General features: G+C 40.8%; 2 protein-coding genes and 1 pseudogene across 3 annotated transcripts in view; 2 read left to right on the top strand and 1 right to left on the bottom strand.

Moving 5' to 3' along the window:
- The window catches only part of FOXN2 (forkhead box N2), a 58,473-nt gene extending 49,338 nt beyond the window's left edge, over positions 1-9,135 (bottom strand). The window contains exon 1 of one of the 2 annotated variants that reach the window (XM_006083371.3): positions 9,005-9,135. The gene's annotated coding sequence lies outside the window, so the exon portion shown is untranslated. Of the gene's footprint in view, positions 1-8,726; positions 8,825-9,004 lie in introns of those variants that run through there. The other variant, XM_014447467.2, reaches the window with a different exon arrangement.
- On the top strand, positions 6,343-19,801 carry LOC111823952 (translation initiation factor IF-2-like). Its single transcript, XM_023746947.1, has 2 exons — positions 6,343-9,429; positions 19,750-19,801. The coding sequence occupies exon 1, from the start codon at positions 7,999-8,001 to the stop codon at positions 9,337-9,339; it is 1,341 nt and encodes a 446-aa protein (XP_023602715.1). The 5' UTR covers positions 6,343-7,998; the 3' UTR covers positions 9,340-9,429; positions 19,750-19,801.
- Positions 19,802-25,752: 5,951 nt separating this feature from the next.
- Positions 25,753-26,985, top strand: LOC102435785 (annotated as a pseudogene).
- Positions 26,986-27,352: the final 367 nt, after the last annotated feature.

Below are 27,352 nucleotides of genomic sequence, written 5' to 3' on the forward strand. Positions count from 1 at the left end.
CCACATCATTACATTTTCTTCAACTAAACAAAGGAAATATATTTGATCAAACTATACGTTAAAAAAATTGAGTGAAATGTGATACTTATTTAAAAAATAGTTACTGAGCAATTAACATTCAATACAAAATACTATGCTAGATACTATGTTTTCCATTCTGCTCTGTGATCTTTTCACTTCCTAAATTTCAGTTCTCCACTTAAGAAGGATTACTGATATACCATTAATATAGTAAACCTCTATCATGACTGTAAAATCCACCCCACCCATCCCACTGCTCAGGAAAGATTAGTTCCTACTCTGTGTTCCCACATTACTCTTGAATCTGTGTCTAGAAGGGTTTTGTCTCATATTGCTATTATTAACTCACATGTACCTCATTCCTAACACGAAGCACTTGGTATTTGTCAAATGAGTATTTTCACCTTGTATAAATTGTTTAAATCTTTTTGTTCTTTTAAACATGAAAAGAATTTCCCATTAAACTTTCTAATTATTTTGTATTTCTGAATTATCTTTATATAAAGCAGCGGTTCTCAACCTGTGGGTCGTGACCATCGGAAAACACATATAGCATATCAGATATTTACATTACGATTCATAACAGTAGCAAAATTACAGTTATGAAGTAGCAACGAAAATAATTTTGTGGTTAGGGGCCACCACAACATGAGGAACTGTATTAAAGGGTCATGCATTAGGAAGGTTGAGAACCACTGAATTAAAGGAAAACCAATAGATAAAATTCTCAGAACTCTAGTCAATCAATATTAAGCTGTTAAGCCAAATTCTTTCTCCATAATTTAAGAACAGTCCTAGGTATACATAATGCAATTTAGCTTTTAAATACTGGAAAATAGCTAAAGCATTAAATGTCAAAGCAATTAACACTTGTGTATTTGCAACAGAAGGACAATACCATGACCCTTTACTGTATTTTCTACTCCTTGCTGTGGACCGAACAAGAAGCGAGCATCTCATCTTGGCAAATATCCATTTTTCAAAGGCTTCACGTTACAATACAAAGAATATAAATTTTCAAAGTTGGACAAACTTGGGTTCAAATACCCAATACTGCATTGACATATCATCTCATTATCTGTTTATCTATAAGAATAAAACACTTCCCTAGAATTTTTATGGGAATTAAATTACATACTCATGTGACTAGTATAATACCATGCCAGAACATAGTAGACACTCAATACAAGGTAGTAATTAAATAATTAATGATTATTAATATTCTTCCCTTTTTTCTGTATTTCCTCTTTTAAGGTAAAGAAACAAACTATAAGAATATAAGTTTTGCCGAAACCGGTTTGGCTCAGTGGATAGAGCGTCGGCCTGCGGACTGAAGGGTCCCAGGTTCGATTCCGGTCAAGGGCATGTACCTTGGTTGCGGGCATATCCCCAGTAGGAGATGTGCAGGAAGCAGCTGATCGATGTTTCTCTCTCATCGATGTTTCTAACTCTCTATCTCTCTCCCTTCCTCTCTGTAAAAAAAATCAATAAAATATATTAAAAAAAAAAAGAATATAAGTTTATCAACTTCCTGAATTCTCTACCTCCAAAGTTATTAATATAATTTAAAATTTTACATTAACTGTGTCAAAATTCTAATTTAAATATTAAATTATGCTAAGTGGGCTATTCAATATAGTATGAAAGGTATAACTGTACTAATACACTTTAGAAAGAATTTCAATAAGAGTTCAAAGTAAGAGTGTTTTGTAGTTAACCAAGTTAATTATAAAAACAAAGAACTGAAAACCTCATTCAACAGGTCTTTAGTCAGATTTTATTCTCCAATAAAATTGTTATTTTTTAATTAACATTCCCATTGTTAAAATGGCATCACTCTTTTACTCTTCTATTAAGTATAAGTGACTTCCTTCCAAAAAAAGTTTATCATCAGTTTCAAAATTTTGATTAATGTTCTTTATTTAACTCGACCTCATTTTCTTTTTCATAAATAATCATAGCATCTCATAAAGAAGAGAGCTCAGGGTCTGTTCTTTTCCTAATGTGTTTTTCCCGACATACCTTTTAAACTACTTCTCAGGGGAAAAAAAGCTAAGTGGCAAAACTACCAAATACCTATGAAAATAGGGATTGGGCCTAAACTGGCAGTCGGATATCCCTCTCACATACCGGGACTGCTGGCTCCCAACCGCTTGCCTACCTGCCTGATTGCCCCAAACCACTTCTGCCTGCTAGCCTGATCACCCCCTAACCACTCCCCTGCCGGCCTGATTGACGCCTAACTGCCCTCTCCTGCCAGCCCGGTTGCCCCTAACTGCCCTCCCCTGCAGGTCTGGTCCCCCCCAACTGCCCTCCCCTGCCAGCCCGGTCACCCCTAACTGCCCTCCCCTGCCAGCCTGGTCGCCCCTAACTGCCCTCCCCTGCTGGCCATCTTGACCACATGGGGGCGGCCATCTTGTGTGAGGTGTGTCAGTCAATTTGCATATTACCTCTTCATTATATAGGATTATGTTTATAAGTGCCATTAAAATCAAGGCCTTTATCGAGAGGACACATTTTATTTTATGTTGCCCTGGCCGGTGTGGCTCAGTTGGAGCATCATTCCGTGCAATGAAGGGTTGCAGGTTCTATTCCCGGTTGGGGCACATATCCAGATTGCAGGTTTAATCCCCAATTAGGATGCATATGTGAGGCAACTGATTGATGTTTCTATCTCACATTGACGTTTCTCTCTTCCCCCTCCCTCCCATTTCCTCTGAAAAGCAATGGAGTGTATTAACACTCCTCAGGAGTGTATTAACAAAACAACAAAAAAATTCTACTCCATGTATAAATCAGGCAGACTCCAAAAGAGTAGAAATGAAGAATCTTGCTCACCACTATATTCTTAGCACTTAAATACAGTAGCTGCTCAATAAATAGCTATCCAAGTTTAAATGTTTATTTATTGAAAAGAAAATTAGGTTGAGGAAAATAAAAAATACATGAATCTGCCCTGCCCAGTGCAGCTCAGTTGGTTGGAGTGTCATCCCGTACGTACACCTGAAAGTTTCAGGTTTGATTCCTGGTCCGACCCATACCTAGGTTTCAGGTTTGATCCCCATTGGGGCATATACAGGAGGCAACTGATCAATGTTTCTCTCTCCCCACCCCCCTCTCTCTGAAGGCAGTTAAAAAACAAGTACATGAATCTAGGTTAAGGTCTAGAGCATGGACTGTGCTTAGTGACTTGCTTCCAGAGTAGAATATGGAATGAGTGGATATGGGGGTGAAACCTGGCAAACAAAGACCTCAAAAAGGTGATCATGGTTAACATAATTTTATCATATTATTTGCAAGTAACCTTGATATATTGTGATGAGAATGGCTCTTTACCTCTGTTGTCTTGCTCCCTAAAAACCATGACTCCAGTCTAATCAAGAAGAAAACATCAGAGATATCACCTCATACCTGTCAGAATGGCTATCATCAATAAATCAACAAACAAGTATTGGTGAGAATGTGAAGAAAAGGAAACCCTCATGCACTGTTGGGGAATGCAGATGGGTGCAGCCATTGTAGAAATCAATACGGAGTAACCTCAAAAAATTAGGATGGCCTGCGGACATCCCCCGAGGTCCTGGATTACAAGAGGGCACACGGCTAGGCTGAGGGACCCACCGGTGCACGATCGGGGCCGGGGAGGGACCATAGGAGGGTTCCGGGGCGTGTTCGCCCCGTCTAGCCCAGTCCTGATCACCCGGACCCCAGCAGCAAGCTAACCTACTGGTTGGAGCACCTGCCCCGTGGTGGTCAGTGCGCATCATAGCGACTGGCTTTTATTATATAGGATAGCCAAGATTTGGAAGCAGCCCAAGTGCCCATCAGTAGATGAGTGGATAAAAAAGCTGTGGTACATTTACACAACGGACTACTACTCAGCCATAAAAAAGGAAGGAAATCTTAACTTTTGTGACAGTGATGGATGGACCTGGAGACAATTATGCTAAGTGAAATAAGCTAGTCAGAGAAAAACAAGTACCATATTAAGTGAAACCTAATGAACAAAATAAACAAAGTGGAGACAGTCTCATGGATACAGAGAACAGACTGACAGCAATGAGGCAAGGGGTTGAGGGCTAGGTGAAAAGGGTGACTCAGGGACACAGATAATAGTATGGTGATTGCCAGAGAGAAGGGAAGGTGGGGAGAGATAGAAGAGGATAAAGCGAATGGGAGGATAAATGGTGATGGACGGAGACTTGATTGGAGTGGTAAACAAACAATACAATATGTAGGTGATATATTGCAGAACTGTGCACCTGAAACTTGTATAATTTTGTTAATCAGTTTCACCCCAATAAATTCAATTTAAAAAAATTTTTTAAATCTCAATCGAGGAGCATTCTATAAAATTTCTGACTAGTACTCCTCAAAATTGTTATAGTCATCGAAAACAAGAAAAGTATGAGAAACTGGAATTCTGGAACCAAAAATGGGCACTAAGGGAAAACTAGTGAAATCTGAATGAAGTGTGTAGTTTAATAGTAATGTAGCAATTTTGTTTCCTTAGTTGAGACAAATGTACCATAGTAATGTAATAAATTAACAAGAGGAAAACTGGATGAGGTATTACTCTATGTACTATCTTGCAACTTTCTGTAAATGTAAACTAGCCTAAAAAAAAGTTTATTTAAATTTTAAAAAGTTTAGGATAAGGGAAGTAAGGAATACATAAATCAAAATCCCTTGGAAGAAAATAATAACAAACATTATTTTGGTCCCTTTATATTTGGTGGTAAAAATAGAGATAGCATTCTCATACAGTGGAAATAAAGTTATTAAAACAATACCATAGTTATTATACTAGTCTATAATATTAATTATGAAGTCACGTGACCAAAGCAAATGCCCCCTGAATTCTAATTTCTCACAATATCTTTTTCTCAGTTCTCAACACTTCAATTATTAACTCTATGACAAAAATTCCTAACATCAGCTGTCAGCTCTATATTGACTGAATGATCCCACACTTTCAGCTTCTAGTCACTAAAGGTCAAATTCACCTTACACTCAACTAAACTCACCACCCTCTTTGTGATGTTCCCCTTCTAAATCTCCTCAGTCATTTTTTTTTCAATAGATCTCTTCCCTTCTCCGTCCTCTTCAGTCCCACAGTTAATAATTAGTCCTACACATTGCTGTCAAATGAACCTCCCTCAAATAAGGATTTTATCACATCATTCCAGGCTCAAATGCCATATTTAAGTTCAGAAGTGATGTTTTCAAGGCCATCCATAATTGTTTATTCTTTTGTACCCATCACATATAAAAAAAGACCTTTCCATCATCTCTCTACCTTATAACGTAAGTCCTGCTTTTCCTTTATTCACAAAATAATAAAATATCCCACTAAGCATATAACATATATCTGAGAAGATAAGATTTTATAATCTTCTTGGAGTAATAAAACTTAAAAAGATAACTAATAACATGGGAATTTGTCTATTCAAGGATGTATCCTCAGTTCCTATAAGAGTGCCTGGCATATGGTAGGTGCTGAAAAAAAATTTATTAAATGAAAACAAGGCAGTACAGAATGTTACAGTCCAAAAGAATTTGGTGTTATTAGTGATGAGAGTTTTCAGTTGGAGAGAGAAAGGCAGATCTAAAATTGTATTATTTTAAGGCTCTCTGGGCAATCAAAATTACAACTAAACCTCAAGCTTGAGCAGATCTTCAGCAGTTAAGAGGATGTGTGCAGGTGCATGTCAACAGAAAAATGTTATATCAACAAAGGTAAAAAAAAAAAGAAGTAAAACTGGTATATCATGTTGAAGTAGTGAATAAACAGTTCTTATAGGTTAGTGGAAAAGATGGGAGAAGACAGGAACCAAAGTTTGAAAAGTCTTGAGAAGAAATTTGGTATTCATGCTTGATCCTCAGGAAGATTAATTTAATGGGAGTAAAACTTTAGAAAGCAGGAGAGCCCTATTTCTTCAAGAAGCCTCCCCTATCTACTCAAACCTCTAGTTTTCTTTCCCTCTTAACTTACAGCACCTGCCTGCATCATACAATTTAACTCCTAAATATATCATCTCACATTGTAAACTCACTTTCACATGTTAACACATTGCGTACCGCATAGAAATCTCTAAGACATACGCCAGGGACTGCACGTTTTTGGGCAAACTGCACGTTATTTAAATCATCATAATGCACTTTAAGTGTTGTTTTTCAATAATTATAACATTTTTTTTACAAAAACAATTAAACAATTAAAGTTCCTAGTACTTTTTTAATGTATGGTACTGCGTAAAACATTTTCCTCTATGAAGAGGGACCAAACAAAATTTACCTAAGTATCTAGATTCGCTCCTTTTTCCATGGGCGTGAAAAACGAGAACACTCGTGAGCGGTCCTTAACAGATGGCGCACGAAACACGCGAAAACTCCTGAGCGGTAATGTGTTAATCTAGTCTCTTCAACCTAAGAATAGGGATCAAATCTTAGGCCTCTTTTTCTTCCCTAAGAAATCAGCAAAGCATTAGACCTTCAAAAGTTTGTTTTCGGAGGACCTTTTTGCACTTATGCAAAAATGACAACTGAAGAGCAACACATACATAGCTAAGCTATAAACTGGCATAAGAACAAGACTATTTTTTAAAGTTTCATTTGATAGTCAGATCCCATAACTAATAATGTAGTTATCTTCCAGTGTATGTTTTCAATGCTTTCTGCTTTATGTAAGTATTTCATTACCTCATTTACTTTTCTTTCTCACCTAAGCATTGCTCTCAGTGGTCAGTACACATACTCATTTCTCAATCCCATTATCTTTTCTGCACTGAAGCCTTCCTGATATTTTTGTCTGTTAACTTCATTAAGAACCATTACCATGGTGTAATTAAAACTCTAATAAATGTTGCTGCTATAATTTCTCTACACAATTCTAAATGTTTCTAAATTTCTCTACACAGCCTTAATGTTTCCTGTGGTTTAGCACTCTTCAAGTAAAACTGGTTAAATAAAAACATATGTTATGGAAACAATTCAAATACACAATGTATTCACAAAAAGAAACATGATGCTTTAGTAACCAGGGATTGTATTTAAATTCTAAAAGTTTCCAAATGCTCCAAAAGTTTAGATTTTAAAGTTTTAAATCTTCTGACATTTAATTTTTATATAGTCTAAAAATTAATTTTCATTCCCTTAAAATCTGTCCATGTTAGCATTCTTATTAATACCTTTCAAAAAAAAAAAAACTTAAGAAAGTGTGCATACATAAATCAAACGAGCGTTTATTTCAGCCCTAAACAAGTATTTTCAACGGTAATAATCCTTTCAGGTCACGACTTTTTTGTAAAAAGAAAAAACTTTTAGGTTTTTATAAAGCGACCAAAAAGAAATCCTCCAGAATGTGATTATTGATGATTACACCAGAACCTCTCACTAATGGCTCTAAAATTCAAACATCGCCCCAACTCCCGAGGTAGGAAACTCCATCCATAATGTACCATTCTATTCCCCACTACTCTTTAATGGGTACTTCATGCTGCTGAGATTTTAAAAATGAATCACCAAAACGGCAAAGGACGGCAAAAATGTCAACATATACCTTACAAGGACTGCAAGGAAACAGATAAGTCTTTCGATTCGGACATGTACAGTTCAGCTTTTTCCACTTCCCCATCTCAGAAAACACCAAAATAAATGTGGATGGAAAGCCACGGCACGGTTACAAAGCCCCCGGCTACCAGCGAAGTGCCACCCTAGTGGCACTAGGACAATCTCTAACACTCCGCCGGCCACGTGGCTGTCACAATTAGGAGGACGGGAGAAACGGCGTAAACTAACCAGAAATAAATAATCGCACTCCTCCCCCCGCCTCGGAGTTCGGGTAGAAGCAAGTATGTGTCATTTCTTTGCATGTAAAGACTTTTTTCCTGTAAGGAGGAAACTAAGTCCAGAGGCCGCTACAAAGAGACTTGAAGTCGAAACCGGGTCAAAGGAGATGCCGAGAGTGTGCCCCCAATGAACTGGGTACCCCAACTCCCCCGAGCTGTGGTGGGAAAAAGCATCCCGAAAAAGGGTCAAAGGGGTGGAGGTGAGGAAGATGGAGCACAGGCACAGGGGCCGCTTTCCCCGGACTCCCACCGCCCGCCCCGGTTCCAGACTCGCTGCGGCGGCGGCCGTGGGGCAAACTGGAGGCGTAAGAGCCGCACGCACGCCCTCCCAGCTCACACCCAGGAGGGAAGACCGAGGGCAGAGGTAACCGCGGCCCCAAGAGCGCAGGCGAACAGGAAGTGTCCATTTTGTAGCGCCGAAACACTAACTCCCATCCCACCTCGACAGCCACCCTCGGAGGCCCCCAGGGCGTCCGCTGGAGGAGGAGCCAGAGGGTGCCGGGGTCGGCCACCCCCACATCCGGGACCCGAACCCGGCCACCCCAATGCCCCGGCACCCAACCGCCCGAAGTTCACTCCTGGCTGCGCCTTCCGGGACGCTACTTGGCCGGGCTCAGCCGGAGTCCGCCCGGGGCCGGGCGAGGACTCTGCGCCCCGCACGTCTGGCTCCCAGACGAGCCAGGGAAGGGGCGTTGCAAAGACTCCGGGGGGCCTCGGGGCAGCCACTTCCTTGCACAGCGGATTCTCCCCAGTCGAACCCTCAGCGTCCTCGGGGTCACCTCCAGCCCTTCCCGAGAGACGGCACCCTTCGCCACAGTTTCCTCCGCGCGACACCCGCTCCCGGGCGGCCAATACCTTTCAGGAAAAACTCCGAACTCCTCCCGGGGCCGCACTCCCGTCAGTTCGACGCCCCGGGGAGCCCACACACCACCCAAGCGGCGCTCTGGGGAGATCCCCGAGCCGGAGCCAAATCCTCAGGACGAAAATGTCCGGGCGCGTCACGGGACAGCCGCCTCCGGGCCCCACGCCCGGCGCTGGCCGCACGCGCTGCTTGTGCCCGGGAGCTGCGCCGCGACCCCGGGCGGGGAGCGCGGACGCCGGACGGAGTGGGCGCCGTTCCACCTGGGACTCACCGTCAGCTCGGCCGCCGCGGCGGGGAGGCAAGGGACGGGAAGGGGAAGACACAATATGGCAGAGCACCGCAGCTGCTCCCGGCAGTTTCCAGCAGCCGCCTCCGGGAAGACGCGGCCACGAGCAGGCAGCAGCAGCTGCGGTGCCGGCCGCGGCAGTACCACATCCCCCCCTCCCGCTGGCTTCCTCCCTCTCCCCCCGCCCTTCCCCCCGCTGCCATGGCAACGTGGCGCCAAGGAGATTAGCCCCGCCCCTCCCTCCCTCGGTTCCCGCCTCCCGCAGCCTCTCGGGAGGAGCGCTCGGCCCGCCCCTTCCCGTCCCCGCCCACCTCAGCTGAAGGGCCGGCTCGGACCCGGAGGCGGCCCAGGAGGGCGGGTAGGGGAAGTAGGGGGCTGCGGTGTCCGGAAGGGCGGGGCTCGCACGGAAGGTAGGGCGGAGACGTGGTGGGCCAGTGCGGGTTTCGGGCTGAGGAGAAGCTGGGGAAGGCGGGAAAATGGAAAGGCCTCGCGTCCCGGGAAGGACCTATAGGAGTGCGGCGGGGCGCGGCGCGGCCGCTGACTGGCCGAGGAGGCGCGGGGCGGGGCGGGGCGGGGTGAGGGTGGCTGTCCCGGCTGGTCGTACCGGGACCGTGAAGCCCGTGCTGGCCCTGCAGGGACAGCCCCCAACAGCCCGAGCCTCTGCGGTTTCCCCCGAGAGCCTTCCGCCCTTGGCCAGGCTTTTTGAAAGCGCTTGAGGGACGATAAAGCATGAATATAAACTTAGGGCATTAGTACCTGCGTTGACTGAAATTTTATGTGGAAACTGAACTCAAGGTATTTGTGGTGGGGGAAAAAAAATGACTTTGGAATCAGAACCAAAATGTAATGAGCATAGCATTTACAGAGTGCACACAAAGTGCTAGGGACAGGGCTGAGCCTTTACGTGGGTGGTCACCACCATAATGCGAACCTAGTGTTGCCAGGTAAGATACAGGAGTGCCCAGTTACATCTGAACTTCGGGTCAGAGTAGCATAATTTTTTAAATATAAAATCTTCCACTTGGGGTAGTCTTTCTAATTTTTTTTTTGTTTGCTAAATCTGCCAACCCTATCCTAACTCTTACACATTTCCAGAGGAGGAAACTGAGGGTTAGAAAAATAACCTGTCAGATATAAAGTAAGTGGCAGAACTAAGGCCCTATTTTACTAAAATTATGATGCTGATAGTGAAATCTCTGAATATCTATATCCATGTCCTCAAAAACTACAGTAGTGATACCTACCTCCTCACAAATGCGTTGAGAGGGTTAAAAGAACAGGTATATATATGAAAGAGACCTGCGCAGTGCCTGATGCATAGTAGGTGCTAATGGAGGTTTCCTTCCTTCCTGAACAATGCATGTTAATTGGATAGTCCCTGTGTGCCAGGCTCTGTGTGTAAGTGAGCTGAGTATGGAACAAGCTGCCTACTAACAATAAAACAAGTCAAGCTGAGGGGGTGACAGCGATAAAAAAAAAAAAAAGAATTAATAGGCATCAGGATATATAAAAACAAAAATGGAAGTTTGATCCCTCTCATTCCACAGATGAAAACACTGCAATTATATGATTTGTCCAAAGTCATCTGCTAATTGCATTTGTTTTTCTTTGTAATCTTTATTGTTGAGGTTATTACAGATGTCCCTCTTTTTTTTCCCCCATATCCCCCCTCCACCCAGTTTCCCCCAGCCCCAGGCCTTCGTCGCCCTATTGTCTGTGTCCATAGGTAATGCATATATGTACATAAGATCTTTGTTTAACCTCTTCCTGCCCCCCAACCCCCTTCCCTCTGAGAATTATCAGTCTGTTCCATGTCCATGCCTCTGATTCTATTTTATTCACCAGTTTATTCGGTTTATTAGATTTCTTATTCATCTATTTTTAGATTCAATTGTGGATAGGTATGTATTTGTTGCCATTTTGTTCATATTTTTTATCTTTTTCTTTTTCTTCTTCTTCCTCTTCTTAAAAAATACCTTTCAACATTTCATATAATCCTGGTTTGGTGGTGATGAACTCCTTTAGCTTTTTCTTGTCTGTGAAGCTCTTTATCTGACCTTCAATTCTGAATGATAGCTTTGCTGGATAAAGTAATCTTGGTTGTAGGTTCTTGCTATTCATCACTTTGAATATTTCTTGCCATTCCCTTCTGGCCTGCATAGTTTCTGTTGAGAAATCAGCTGACAGTCATATGGGTACTCCCTTGTAGGTAATTGACTGTCTTTCTCTTGCTGCTTTTAAGATTCTCTCTTTGTCTTTTGCTCTTGGCATTTTAATTCTGATGTGTCTTGGTGTGGTCCTCTTTGGATTCCTTTTGTTTGGGGTTCTCTTCGGTTCCTGGACTTGTAAGACTATTTCTTTCACCGGGTGGGGGAAGTTTTCTGTCATTATTTCTTCAAATAGGTTTTCAATATCTTGCTCTCTCTCTTCTTCTGGCACCCCCATAATGCGAATGTTGGTACGCTTGAAGTTGTCCCAGAGGATCCTTACACTATCTTCATATCTTTGGATTCTTTTTTCATTTTGCTTTTCTGGTTGGGCATTTTTTGCTTCCTCATAGTTCAAATCATTGATTTGTTTGAGGCTCCCTGACCCAGCTGCATCTTGTTTGAGAGATTTTACCCTGAGCAAGGAAAGGCTATTTATATGCAAAGGCTGCTTCACACAGCTTGGATGGGGTTTTAAATTGGATGAGGCGGGGACTTAGGAAATCACCAGGGTGGAGCAAATAGAAATGGCTGCCAGTCAGCCCTGCAACTGGGGAGGTCTCAGCATAGGAACAATGATCCCTGTGAGCACCTCCATCTGGAAGAAAGCTGCCCCAATGCCAGATAATCCATTTCCTCCTGGTATGTGTCTGTGCTCCCCAGAGCCTCTCCCTGGTGTTGGAGCTCAGAGGAAGCAGGACCTTGTAAGTTCAGTTTGTAGTGCCGGCCTTTTAAGAGGAACAGCTGGGTCTCCTCTAGCCTCTGTGTCACTGAGCCCCAATCCACGCTGGTTTTTACAGCCCATAGTTCTTACTTCCCATAGGGACTTCTTTTTCCAGCTCTGGAACCCTGGACTGGGGCTCTGGTGTGGGGCTGGGACCCTTTGCTCCTCCGGACAGCCTCCACAGAGGCAATCTCCCTCCCGATTAAAAAATCGGCACACGTGGGTGCAGGACCAGCCCATTCCACACTCCGAGTTTCCTACCAGTCTCAGTGTGCTTTCTTCTTTACTTCTCTAGTTGTAGGACTTCCATTCAGCCAGCTTTCCAGCAGTTCTGGATGATGTTTGTTCTGTATTTTAATTGTAATTTTGATGTGGTTATGGGAGGTGGCAAGTACAGGCGTTTACCTATGCTGCCATCTTCCCCCTCTCTCTGCATTTGTTTTTCTAAATCTTTTTTTTTTTTAATACATATATATTTTATTGATTTTTTACAGAGAGGAAGGGAGAGGGATAGAGAGTTAGAAACATCAATGAGAGAGAAACATCGATCAGCTGCCTCCTGCACACTCCCTACTGGGGATGTGCCCACAACCAAGGTACATGCCCTTGACCGGAATCGAACCTGGGACCCCTCAGTCTGCAGGCCGACGCTCTATCCGCTGAGCCAAACCAGTCTCGGCCATAGTGGCATTCTTTAGGCAGAAGGAAAATTATCCCAGTTGTAAGGTTAGATATACATGAGGAAATAAAGATCAATTAAAACAATAAATATGTGGGTAAATAAATGAATATTGATATTGTCTATATAAGATAATAGTAATGTCTTCTTTATTTAAAAATACATAGCACTGGCATAAAACTCAGGAGAGGGTAAATGAAATCAAGTGTTCTAAAATCCATACATTGTCTTACAGGTTGGAAGAAGTTACAATTAATAGTAGACTCTGGTAAGTCAAGAATCCATCTTGTAATCTCTAGAAGAATCACTAAGAGAATAGTAAAAGATTAGTCAAGGGTCACCAGAGAAACAGAACCAACACAATGCATATGTGTGTATGTATAGATAAAGAGAGAGACTTATTTTAAGTGACTGTGGAGGCTTAGTAAATCCAAAATCTTCAGGGTAGGCTGGCAACTGAGGGAAGAGTTGCAGTTTCAGTCCAAAGGCAGTTTTCTGGCAGAATTCCTTCTTGCTTAGAGGTGGTCAGTGTTTGTTCTATTAAGGCCTTCAACTGATTGGATGAGGTCTGCTCATATTATGGAGGATAATCTGCTTTACACAAAGTACATTGATTTAAATGTTGATCATATTCAAAATACACTCACAGAAACATCTAGAATAATGTTTGAATAAATATCTGGACACTGTGGCAATGCCAAATTGACACAAAATTAATCATCACACTATGCAACTTTCCATCTAAAAAAGGGAGAAGAGGAACAGAGTAATAAAAAGTAATCAATCTTTCCCTAGCTGGTTTTGCTCAGTGGATAGAGCGTCCAACTGAGGACCCAAGGGTCCCAGGTTCGATTCCTGTCAAGGGCACGTACTTTGGTTGCATTTTACTATATTTCATAATTTTGTGGGTCAAGAATTTGGATAGGAAACCAGAGGGATGGCTCATCTCACCTCTGGGTGATGGCTGCTGGGTGAAATGTCCTAGATAACCTCTTTACTCTCATGTCAGGCACCTCAGGTAGGATGGCTTCAATGGTGGGGGTTAGCTGGACCAACCTGACTGAAATCATATGTGTGGGTCCTTTATTCTCATTGTTAATTGGGTCCTTTGGTTTTTGTTCAAGTAGTTCCATGACTTTCTCTTCTTCACATAGTCTCTCCAGGCAGATAGGCAGACTTCTTATACACAAGCTCAGGGTTTTCAAAAGGACTTGGAGTTAGCATATTGTTACTTTTTCCCACATCTGTTGGATAAAGCAAAATACATGTCCTTTCCAGAGTCAAAGGGAGGGAACTATATAAGGGTGTAAATGTTAAAAGATCTGATAAACCTGGAACTACCAATCCATTTATGACATAAGACAAAAAAAATCACAATTCAGCTACATGCTGTTTACAAGGGATATGTCTAGAACATACTAATGCAGAAAAGAATAGAAAAAAAAACTAAACCATGTGATATTTTCTAAGGAAAGCTGGAATAGCTATGTTAATATTGGATTAAGTAAACTCTAAGACAAAAAAGCACTACCAGAAATAAAGAGAGACTCTTCATAATAATAAAGATTTAATTTGCCAGGAAGATGAAAAAATTTTAAGTTTTATTACCCTAATAACATATTACATAAAACAAAGTTACACCACTACAAGGAGGAATACAAAATTGATGATTTCAGCAGGAAATGTTAATATATTATTACTAAAAAAAAAATAGGCAGAAAATTCAGTAAGAATATAGGTTTGAACAACACTGTGAGCAAAATTAAGTGTAAAGGCATATTGAGTGCATTCCTATAGTCCCTTATATATATGAAAAAATTTATCAGATTATATTATTTCTGTTTTGGCTCATGAAATTGGAAGGGACATCTGAGGATTCTGAGCCTTCAGGCTGGTGAGAGGCTATCTGTATTTTACAGATATAGTGTTAAAACAGATATAGTTTTTAGTTTTACCTTATTCATTAAATAAAAATATTAAATTCCTACTATTTGCCAGGCCCTGAACTTAGTAAAGATGAAAACTATAGTTAAAACTGTTGATAAATCAGAAAATGCAATGTGGTTTTATAAGTACAGTGGTAGAGCTTTGCATAAGGAGTAATGAGAACCAAGTTCTAGCTCAGGAGGTGATGCCTGAGCAAAGTTTGAAGAATGTGGAATAGTGGCTATGTGTGGGTGGAAAGTGAAACTGCACCTAGCAAAGCCTAGTTGTGTGAGAGCTTGACTGTTCATCAGAGAACTGCGGTCATTTGGAATGTCAGATGTATAAAAGGTTGCTGGAGTTAAGAGTTATCTGGTTGCAAGAAACAGAAACTCATGCCAGTTGGCTAAAATAAAGGAGCAACAAATATAAAAATAGGCAGGGATTATGTGAGACACAACTGTGGGAAGCACAGCTAACATTACAAGAAGTCTTGTTTCCCCTTTCTCTTTCTCATTGGCTGATTTCTAGTTTTAGCTTTTCTTTGTATGGCTGCTTCATTTCCTCAGCAGACTGGCTTTTCTGCTCACTTATCTGCTTGCATGTAGGCTACTATTGCTGTCCCAAATAGTGGCCCCAGCTCCACCTCTGGCCACACCACCCAGTTTGCCCAACTTTCCAGCTTAGCAACCTACAGTTATTACTTAACTCCATCTCAGGATCTCAATTCCATATTACCAGGAGCTGTAATCTGACTGGTACAGTTTCAACATGCATGTAAATCAAGGGTCAGCAAACTATGGCCAGGGGGCAATCTGGCCTGCCTTACACTTTTGTTATACTTTTGTAAGTAAAGTTTCATATTGTCTATGGCTGCTTTGGCATTACAAGGACAGAATTGAATACATATGAACTGAAAAGCTGAAAATATTTACTATCCAGAACTTTATAGAAAATGTTAGTTGACCCTTGCATTAGACAGTTAGATGTGGGGATGTAGTGCTGTTTAGATGCTTAAGACCTTGTAATTAAAACTTGAGAGTTGTTTTGTTTTTGTTTTTTGCAGAAAAAGGATAATATGGAGAAAAAGGCAACTGAGGAAGTATTTTGAGAAAGAAACTGAAGGCTCTAACATAGGAAATATAATCAAACTCTCAAATATGCACTAAATTTTGAACACAAGGTGAAAGAGTGTGAGACAGTTACTTCTTAATCTGGAGAAGTTCATTAAGATACTAAATTTAGGAGAGTGTGTCATCCTAACTACCTTTAAATAACTCACTTGTGGCAAATTTCCCAGACCCTGCGCAGTTAGTTCTTGGTGAGATGAACTGGCTGAGGCACAATGTTCACTTTACAAAAAGATTTTTAAATGTATGTCCAGAAGGTTAAATGTCATTTAACTTTCAAAAGAGAGAGCAAGAGAGAAAAGAGGACCTGAGAGAATGGGACATTTAGATGGAAAAGATTGAGGCAGATAGACTGAGACTTGGGGGGATAGGAGGAGATGAAATCTAGAATTTACATTTGGTAAACTTAAGATTATTGCGGAGAAAATCTTTCATAAGTAGTCTTTGGTTGAGTAGAAAAATGATTTGAGTTTTAAAAACCTTAGAGATCATTCTAGTCCTTGCTATTCAAAATGTTGTCTGAGCATACTCAGCAGCATTGGCATCAGAAATGCAGAATCCCAGGCCCAACCCCAAACCCACTGCATAAGAATCTGCATTTTTAAAGATCCCACAGGTGATTCATATACACATTAAAGTATGAGAATTTGAAGCACTGAATTAGCATAGTAGCTTTTAGAGTCTTCAACGTAGAATAGTTGTGGGTTATTTTGTTTGAATGAATTCTTACCTGGAGCCCAACTCTATTAAATAGATCAAAGGGGACCTGCTCTGGTTGAAGATGGGCAGATTCTAAAAGGCAGGGAAGGGCTGGGAAAACCTAGGCATTTGCATCCTCTATTCCTCAAGGAACATAGTTTGAAAACCAATAACCTGACAGAATGAGCGGAAGTAATACCAGAATCTTCAGGGCCAGCCTTTGTCAAACTCCCAGGTCTCTTCCACTTCTACCTCATTGAGAACTTCTACTACAATGAATCCCTGTTAGTGATGGGATATATTCTGCCTTTAGAGAGTTGGAATTTTTAAAAACTTAGAAATCAATGTTCTAGGTCCCTTGTCTGAGCTTAAAGATGGGGAAACTAGGGCGCAGAATGTGGCCAATGAAACTCCATTCAAATACATTTTAAACTATATATATATTGCTAACAAAAGGAGCTGCTATAGACTGTTTCTCCCCAAAATTCAAACATTGAAACTTAATGTGTGGGGAGCCGATATAGGGTTAAGCCTCGGACTGACCTGTTAGCAAAATCACAAACAAGTCTTCTTCCGAGTCTTAAACAACCCAATCCGAGAGGTGGCCGCTGATTTACACACGCTGTCATTTAAAAAATAAAAATGGGGGAATTTGCCGGATGCCAGTCCACCCTTGCTGCTTGACACAGTCACTGCAGGGAAGAAACATCTGCACAGCTTATGTTTCAAGGGACCTGGCATATATGGCATATGTTTGCTCCCCCCTCTTAGCGCTATGTGTTTTAAACAGGACCACCTCCCCAAGAAAGGTTGTTTCCCCAGGTTAGGGATTAACAGGACTAAGGAAGAGAATAAATCAGTAAATCCCCCTAGTGTTACAGAAATACCATGTACTACTTATGAAGAACTTGGACTAAGACTGTTGGCAATAAATTTGGGACTTGTTGGGCCCACATCCCAGGGGTCTGCCCACCAGGGAAAGCACCAAAGCCTATACCCCTGGAGACACAGGGCAGTCCCAAGGAAGGCAAGCAGCGAGGCTGGGAGGACATAACCTTTACTGGGTAGGATAATCTCCTTCAGTCACTTCCTTGTAGTCTATCAGTAGAGCAGTGACCTTGGAATAGCCCTTGTAATGGAAACACAGAGATTAGCCTAGACAAGATTAAAATCAACAGGACTAGATAGAGACAGGATTTTTGGCAAAGGTCAGATAAGAAACAAGGAACTGTAGAACGTTACCCAAAACATACCATGATGGGATTATAGAGGCATGCTTATAGGATCAAATGGTATAAATATAGATGTAACAGGACAATAGAAAAAGGAACCTCGCTATGCTGATCAACTGAACGCTGTCTCCGTGTCCTTCCTTCTTCGCCGACTCCGTCCACACCTTTGGGAACCCCTGGACCTGCTGGGGCTGGACCCCAACATTAATGCCCAATGTGATGGTATTAGGAGCCCTAAGGAGTGGCATTAGTGCCTTGATAAAGAGATGCCATTGAGCTCTCCTGCCACTTCTACCATGTGAGCTTTTAGCAAGAAGATGGCAATCTGTGAACTAGGAATTGGGAACTCATCAGACACTGAATGGTGGGACTTTCCAGTCTCCAGAACTGTGAGAAATACATATTTGTTGTTTATAAGCCACTCAGTCTATGATATTTTGTTATAGCAGTCTGAATGGACTAAGACAGAGGCAAACCTAAAGCTTAAATAATTCTTAGGGACTAAAGGGTTTCAGAGCAGACCTCAAAGTGTGCCACTTTGGTATGTGAATTATTTTGAGCTGAAGGCAGTTGTAACCCTGTGGGCTCACAAGAAACTTTACCTTTCTTTTAAGTTTGGGACCTAACCCATAACAAGATTTATCACCAGAAATCACTATTTTATGGCATATCTATGTGGTAGGACAAACTTGTAATTACTGAACATCTGTTCTTATCATTCTGTGAATGATCTTTCCTTGCTCAGAAGTCCTATGGTGTCTTAACTCATTCTTAGCTCAGAATGCCATATATACCTCATTTTAACTTTCTGTCTTTGAACCTCTCACGTATATGGGATCCCTGATCATGTATATGGGGTTCCCATTTGTAGGTATGTAATTAAATTTGGTTATTTTCTCTTGTAAAGTTGTCTCATTTGGTGACTACACCAGCTGGAAGAACCTAGAAGGGTAGAGGAAATTATCCTCCTTCCTCACAAGACAAGAAAGTGCTGAAGTTCCATATCCTTCACTGGTCCTTCCTGACTTGGCAGTCAAGTGGAGAGACCATCTGTGCAGTTTTTAAAAGCTCTAGACCTAGAGAGACTCAAGTTTGAATCCTGGCTCCATTGCTTACTAGCCCAGGCAAAATATTTCAATATTTTCTTAACCTCTTCATGTCAAAAATAAAGATAATAATTTCAGCCTCAGAGCGGTGCTGTGAAGCAAATATATGTGAAACAATTTAGCATATGGCCTGGTAAATAAGTGCTCAATAAATGTTACTATTAATATTATTTTTAAATGAACCATGACTAAAAGGTCAACCTACATCAATTTAGAAATTGCTTAAAAGGATTACCCATATGAAGTTAAAGAAGACTGTTTTCTTCTTCACTGCTACTGCTAGAAGAGTAAAACAAATATTTATAGCAATAGGCTATCTAGTATATGCAGTTTATTCTAAATTAAATACTACAGTTGTGAATGGTTTTTGATAAATGAGGTAAATGTTTAGGGAAGACAGTGAGTATTAAAGGGATTCCAAATTATATTATAGCAAATGCAACTTTGTTTTCCACAGTAGTATTGCTTTTAGAGTCAGGCATTTTTAGTAACTATGATTGATGGCTTCAATCTGTCTTTTTTTTTCTTTTTCTTTTTAATCCTCACCTGAGGATATGTTTGTATTGATTTTTAGAGAGAGAGGAAGGGAGAGAGGGGGAGAGAAACATGGATTGGTTACACGTTTTCTGCAACTATCTCAACTAATTCAGAAAAAAATTATATGTGTATAGAGAATATGGAGGAGTGATAGAGCAAATGTAGTTAATTGTTAATGATTGATGAATCTGGATGAAGGGTGTATAGGAATTCTTTGTATTATTCTCACAACTTTTTTGTAAGTTTAAAATGACCTATAATAATAAAAGCATAATATGCTAATTAGACCAGACGACCTTCTGACCTTCCGGATGAAGCCGGGGTTAGGAGGGAAGCCCAGGCCCCGGGTGCCAGAGGGAAGCTGGTGCCGGCAGCTGGGGGAAGGAAGGCCTATTCTTGCATGAATTTCGTGTATCGGGCCTCTAGATTCAAAATAAAAAGTTAAAAAAAAATAAAACCAATCATTGAACAAAATTCTCCCTCTATCCCTTAGCTTCCAGCCAGGATCCAGCAACCACCAACACAAATAGGAAAACCAGTTGGAGAGAAAGAAAGGAAACAAATGACTTTTGCCCTACTACTTGTCAGGTACTGTTTTTCTTTGTTTTATTTCATTTTTGTAAGACTCTTAGAGTGCTGGTTCTTGACCTCATCTATACATTACAATCACCTAGGGCAGTGGTCGGCAAACTCATTAGTCAACAGAGCCAAACATCAACAGTACAACGATTGAAATTTCTTTTGAGAGCCACATTTTTTAAACTTAAACTATATAGGTAGGTACATTGTTATTAACTTAATTAGGGTACTCCTAAGGCTTAGGAAGAGCCACACTAAAGGGGCCAAAGAGCCATATGTGGCTCATGAGCCACAGTTTGCCGACCATGGACCTAGGGAGTTTAAAAACTCCCTATACCCTGGCAACAGCCCCACTGATGAATTTAGAAGCTCTGAGCAGTGGAACATAGTCATCAATATGTTTAAAGTTCTCTAGGTGATTCCATTGTGCAGCTAAGGTTGAGACCACTGCCTTGCACTAAAACTTTATTATCGCCCTTTTACAAGGGTCTAAGTCAGCGGTTCTCAACCTGTGGGTCGCGACCCCTTTGGGGGTCAAATGACCCTTTCACAGGGGTCGCCTAAGACCATTGGAAAACACATATATGACTACATATTGTTTTTGTGATTAATCACTATGCTTTAATTACGTTGAATTTGTAACAATGAAAATACATCCTGCATATCAGATATTTACATTATGATTCATAACAGTAGCAAAATTACAGTTATGAAGTAGCAACGAAAATAATTTTATGGTTGGGGGTCACCACAACATGAGGAACTGTATCAAAGGGTCGTGGCATTAGGCAGGTTGAGAACCACTGGTCTAAGTTGAGGTCTAAAGAAATTCAGCAACTTGCTCATGGTTACATAGCTTGTGGAAGTGGCAAAGAGGGTAGAGGTGGACATGGTCACACAAAAAAGGGGGGGGTGATCGTGTGACCCCATTTGGGGGCTCTCTTCACCACACCCCTTGGTCTTCTTGGGTCTTCAGCTGGCTTTCCCCAAACCTGGCCAGAAGGCAAGGAACTGAGCTGGATGCTGCAAAATGCAATCAGACATGCTTTGGATTTTAAGGAACTTATAAAATGACATAAGCATATGAAAGTGAGTGAATATTAAACATTCTATAAAAGTGCATAGGTGCTTTGTGAAAGGGTGAAATCAGCTAATGGGAATAAGTTCAATCAAGAAAGGCTTCTTAAGTAAAGAGACATTGACATCACTAAACATTCCTTCTTGTGAAAACATATCTCCTTTCAACCTTTTCTCCCAACTGTTTTCCTCCCAAATGTAAGGAGCAACTTCTTACATTTTCTTCAACCAGACAAAACAGACCTAAATTTTTAAAATTGTAAAATAATAATTTTTGAAAAGGCTTCACTCCAAATTTAGAATAATTAAATGTTTTCTTTAAGCCATGTTTTTTTTTTTTAATAACTTCTAAAGCATTAGGAAAAATTACGTCTCATTTTAGTTTAGTTCATCTATTAATTTTTTATATTGCTGAACAGATAATGTTTATGTAATAAACCGTAATTGTTTTCCCAAATTTTATCCTAGCTTTCCCAAACATTTGGGAATAAACCTTTTCAAGTGCTATTTAAGCCCAACAAGAGGAAATTTGACCCACAGTTTATCACTTACCTCATTAGCATACTAATATGATTACAATTTGCATTTGACTAAGGGGTTGTTCTTTCACCCTTGTAGTCTTGTTGGTGGAATATCACAGTTTTTGGTTGATTTTTAAAACAAATTGTCTAGGGAAAATAGGTGATGTTGATACAAGAAGTTTGGACGTGAATTAATTGCTCTTAAACAATTCATGTGAGTTCCAGGGGTGGGCAAACTTTTTGACTCGAGGGCCACAATGGGTTCTTAAACTGGACCGGAGGGCCGGAACAAAAGCATGGATGGAGTGTTTATGTGAACTAATATAAATTCAAAGTAAACATCATTACATAAAAGGGTACGGTCTTTTTTTTTTTTTAGTTTTATTCATTTCAAACTGGCCGGATTCCGCCCCTCGGGCCGTAGTTTGCCCACGGCTGGTTAGCCTCTTCTGTGGTGTAATTTGCACAGCTCTCATAAATGCTCAACTCACATTGTCACTGAAACAAAATCAACCCTAAAATATTTCTCACACTTTGTAATGAACGATTATTTTTTTCTTAGACTCAAATTACCTAGGTCCTGCAGTGATTTAGGATGGCTCTTGTTATGCCCAGATTTCAGGATCCCCAAGAAACCACATCAGGGAGCCAGCCATGTCCGATGCAAAAGCATAAGAGTCTGTATTTCAAGCTAGGTTGAGCTCCCCATCCACCACACTCACCGACACAATGGCAAGCCAAGTGGCCGAGAGAGACCGCCATGAGAAAAACCAGGGTTTTAATAGGGGGTGGAGTGAGGGGACTGTGGGCCCTGCCGATTGGCCAGGCACAAGCTGGGTCTTGTTACATAGGATGCGGTAATTCTTATGGCGCGCACATCCCTCAACTGTCATTGGTTAGTTTAAAGAAATCCCAGGCGTGGCCAGCAGAGGCCTGGGCTTCCGGGAAGAAGGGGTCTGAGCACATGGCTCCTACCCCAACATGGAGGATATGGGGCAAGATGGAGGGCATAGCCCTCACCCTTTCAGCTCTACTTATATAAGTGAAAGTGTGGCTGTGGCTTTCCAATAGTTTTTTCAGATAACTAGTTCAAAATGAACTAACTCTTTATTAACCATTTACGGTGCAAAGTATCTACCTTGATGTGGGTACACATAGGAAGGAAATTAACTGGACCATGTTGGTGACAGTGTTCCTGGTATCAAGATTTTTATTATTAAAAATGTAATTAAATATTTTAAGTAATAACAAGGCCTGTAGTAAAAAAAACACATTCACTGTATAGAGAGGCAGGATATCTCTGGTATAATGACGCCATTGCATTCGTATGAGCTATAGATTGAGTATTTGTGGCTCCCCCAAATTCATGTGCTGAAACCTAATCCCCAATGTGATAGTATTTTGGAGATGGGAACTTTGGGAGGTGATTAGGTTATGAGGGTTCGGATTATAAAGATCCCAGAGAATTGCCTTCCCCTTTTCACGGTGTGAGGACACAGCAAAAAGATGGTGGTTTATAAAACAGGAACTGATTCCTCACCAGACACCAAATCCTGCCAATGCCTTGATCTTGGAATTCCAAGCCTCCAAACTATGAGAAATAAATTTCTGTTGTTTAAACTACCCAGTTTATGATGTTCTGTTATACCAGCCCAAATAGACTAAGACTGTGTGTGTACCAAGTACACCAGTGTAAGGAGATAATAGAGAGATAGAGAGATAGAGAGATAGATAGGTAGGTAGGTAGGTAGGTAGATAGATAGATAGATAGATAGGTAGATATTTTATTGGATAATAATACAAATATAATATATATAGCAGGTCCTTGAATAACTCTTTTTATTCAACATCATTTTGTTATAACGTTGGTGAGTTAAAAAAAAATCAATTCCCAGAAGAACCATCTCTGTGTTCCTCAACTGGCACATTCTCCCCATGTTTGCATGGGTGTTCTCCCAGTACTCTGGTTTCCTCCCACATCCCAGAGATGCACACATTAGGTAAATCTAAATCATCCCAGTACGAGTGAGCCTGGGGTGAGGTATGAGTGCACTCTACAATGGAAGAGTGTCCCATGTAGGGCTGGTTCCCGCCTTGTCCCCTAAACTGGAATAAGTTGGTTGTAAAATAATTATCTTACTTGTTTTTATTCATCTTTTTAACATATGTTATAGTATAGCTCACATTTATTTTAGTGTTTAATTTAGAAGTGTTTGGGCTCTTTATTTAGAAGTTTGGTGATGTTTTTGTGGCCATAGAACTTAACTCTTGTTTATATCAATTAGCTTGTGATAAATTGGTTTTGTTGTACATCATTTCTTTTAAAGTCATAATTTCCAAGACCTTATTGACAACATTAAGTAAAAACGTACTGTGTGTGTGTGTGTGTGTGTGTGTGTGTGTGTGTGTGTGTGTGTGTGTAGTGGGGGTTTAGAATGAGTCACCTCAAGATGTGCCTCTGTGGTATGCGGATTGTTTTGAGCCAGAGGCAACTTTAGCTCTGGGCTCAAGAGAAACTTCTGCTCATCCCTTAACTGCCGAGAATTTGAATTAGGGGCCAATAATAAGAGACCATCAGAGATAACCTCTTTTGACCTACCTATAGGGCAGGGAAAACTTCTATTTACTAAATATCTGCTCTTCTGCTCATCCTGCAATGATCCTTTGCAGCCCTCAAGGCAATTTACTTCATCCCTAGCTCAGAATGTCAAATATACCCATGTTCCCTTTCTGTCTCTAAATTTGTCATACATGTGGGGTCTCTGACTCTCTCATGTATATGGGGTTCCTATACGTATGTAGGTATTAAATTTGATTATTAGACCAGCTAAAAGAATCTTGAGGGTAGAGGAAAGTTTCTTCCTCTCCCAGTATAATATATATTTGTCAAAGAGAAACATTTCTTTCTTTTTAGGAGACATCAAATACTCACTAGGTCCCTTAGCTCAACTGGTAAGATTGTCTTTTCTCTGTTCTGGGACAAAGTGCCAAAACCTCCCTTGCAGTAGAGAAGGGACCTACAATTACAATACCTGTCAATTAGGAGTACAAAATAATTAATTGGAGGAGGTAAAATTCCTAGAATGCTGACAAGAAGATATTAATTTTTTTGAGGGCTGTGGTGGAGGTCTTTTGGTCACACAGGTGACTTTCTATTGCATCTCTACTTAAGAAAAAGTACCTGACAGTAATTCAGGGAGTGGGAGGAGAATAAAAGAGGGATGACACTAATCATTACCAAGCACCTACTCTATGCAGGACACAATAATAAACACACTTAATCTATGTTTTTTTTTTAAATATATTTTATTGATTTTCTACAGAGAGGAAGGGAGAGAGATAGAGAGTTAGAAACATCGATGAGAGAGAAACATCGACCAGCTGCCTCCTGCACATCTCCCACAGGGGATGTGCCCGCAACCCAGGTACATGCCCTTGACCGGAATCGAACCTGGGACCTTTCAGTCCGCAGGCCTACGCTCTATCCACTGAGCCAAACCGGTTTCGGCCACACTTAATCTATGTTATCCTGTTTAATTCTTTTTATTTAGAAGTTTGGTGATATTTTTATGGCCAGAAATATGCTGTAGAAACTTAACTTGGCAACCATAAGAGAAAGGGCTGATTTCTACACCTGACAAATTGAGGAGTTATAGTAACTTGCCTAATGTAACACAGTAAAGTGATATAGCAGAGGTTCAAACCCAGTCTTACGGTCTCCAAAGCCTGTTTTCTTTTTACTATACCATGCTGCTGTCAAAATGTAAGAAGGTTCAGTAAAACCTAATAAGAAAATAAAACTGAATATTTGATAGTCTGTTGAAGTAAACACAATAAGTTTTGGGATTAATATGGCAAAAAGAGTATATTGCTCAGGGCATGGGAGGAGAAGACAAGAAGATAGCTAGAAATAAAGAACAAGAGAATCCAGACTTCTCAGCAACCCAGGAGTGAGAATAGAATGTGCTTTGTTAACTGAACATACTGAAAACTCTCAGGATAGATTTCTTCTAAGTTGAGCAAAGATGAACTGTGAGCCTGTATATGCTGACCTATATGTAGCTATGGTTTTCAAAAAATAGTCTCATCACTGATAGTGGCTTTAAGAGAATTAAACTGTTTGTGGATATCATTGAAAATTTATGAAGAGGAGGAATATAAAAGAAAAGTGGGAGTATGTAGGAGGTCATTTCTTTAGAGTATATACAGGGGAATGAAATTATTGGAGCAATGGGTGTGTGGATCTGCATATTAACTGGATATTACCCAAGTGAGGGAGGATAGCTGTTTCTAGGAAATCATTCCAGGAATATCACTCTATGGGAGGAAAGGAAACTGCATTCACTCCATTAACAATTCACCAACCTCATCAAGAGCCCATTATGAATGTGGTACTGGATTCTGGGAGATGCTAATAAATCCTCAGGATAGTTCCTGCCTTTGAGGAGCAGATCATATGATGTGGAGCCAGAGCATGGACCACTGAAACACTACATATTCCTCTGGTGATGAGAATATGTGAAGGGCTATCTTGGGAGGTCATTGACAGGAGAGATGTGAAGAACCTTGTGATAAGGAAAGCCTTCTTAGGGACTTGAGCAGGGCCTAGAACAGTGATGGCGAACCTATGACACGCGTGTCAGAGGTGACACGCGAACTCATTTTTTTGGTTGATTTTTCTTTGTTAAATGGCATTTAAATATCAAAAATATAAGTCTTTGTTTTACTATGGTTGCAAATATCAAAAAATTTTTATATGTGACATGGCACCAGAGTTAAGTTAGGGTTTTTCGAAGTGCTGACATGCCGAGCTCAAAAGGTTCGCCATCACTGGAAGGACAGGAAGGTGAGAGGAATTAGATTGGGACAAATAAAAGAGGGAAAGAGAACCAGGTGGGAATATTCAGGCTTGGGTCTTCTGAGCCCTAATGCACACACATGACATGCTCACCATATACATCTGATACATGCATGAATGTTGGCATGTATTATTTCTTTACACTTTCTGACTGAAAGGCTCAGTGCAAGGATGACTACCTAAGGCTATTGGTCAAACTATACAGGTTTATGGCCAGATGAACCAACTCTACCTTCAACCACGTGGTACTGAAAAGGTTGTTCTTAATTTGCATCAACCGGCCACCTCTGTTCCTTTCCTGAATAATCTGGAAATGAAGCTTCCTAGCTGGGAGGGCAAAATCACTGTGGTTGTAGGGATTATAACTGATGACTTGCGTGTGCAGGAGGTGCTCAAACTGAGGGTGTCTGCACTTTGTGTGAGAAGCAATACCCAGAGCTGTATCCATAAGGTTGGGGGGAAGATCCTCAAGTTTGACCAACCTGCCCTGGACTCCCTCAAGGGCTGTGGCATCATTCTGCTCTCTGGTCCTCTCAAGGGCCAAGAGGTGTCCAGGTATTTTGGCAAGGCCCCAGGAGCCCCTCATAGCCACACCAAACCTTACATATGCTTCAAGGGCAGGAGTTCCAGCACACAAGAGGCTGATGGGCCACTATGGCTGCAAAAACTACCCCAGATCCTACCTTGTTATTAAAAAGATTTTTGAAGCTGGAAACAAACAAACAAACAAAAAACAAGAAGAAGAGTACATTACACATATTCCTGGTAGGAGTGTAAATTAATACAACCACTTTGAAGAGCCATTTGGTAATATCCAGGTAATTTGCACCCTTTGTTTCAATGATTTTATTTCTAGTTATATACCCTATGGAAATTCCTCCTCATGCACACAAGGGAATAGGAATAGAATGGTTATTGCATGTTATTGCATGATTTTAACAACAAGATATTAGAACCAATTTACATGGCAATTCATAGGAAAATGAATAAATTGTGGCATATTCATCCACTAGAATATTAATGATACAACAGTTAAAATCAATGAAGTGGAGCTATATACA

Source organism: Myotis lucifugus, unplaced genomic scaffold (genome assembly GCF_000147115.1).
Source record: "Myotis lucifugus unplaced genomic scaffold, Myoluc2.0 scaffold_6, whole genome shotgun sequence".
Taxonomy (NCBI): Eukaryota; Metazoa; Chordata; class Mammalia; order Chiroptera; family Vespertilionidae; genus Myotis; species Myotis lucifugus.

Coding starts and splice junctions, on each gene's coding strand:
- LOC111823952 (XM_023746947.1), top strand. CDS start 7,999: ATGAACTGGGTACCCCAACTCCCCCGAGCTGTGGTGGGAAAAAGCATC.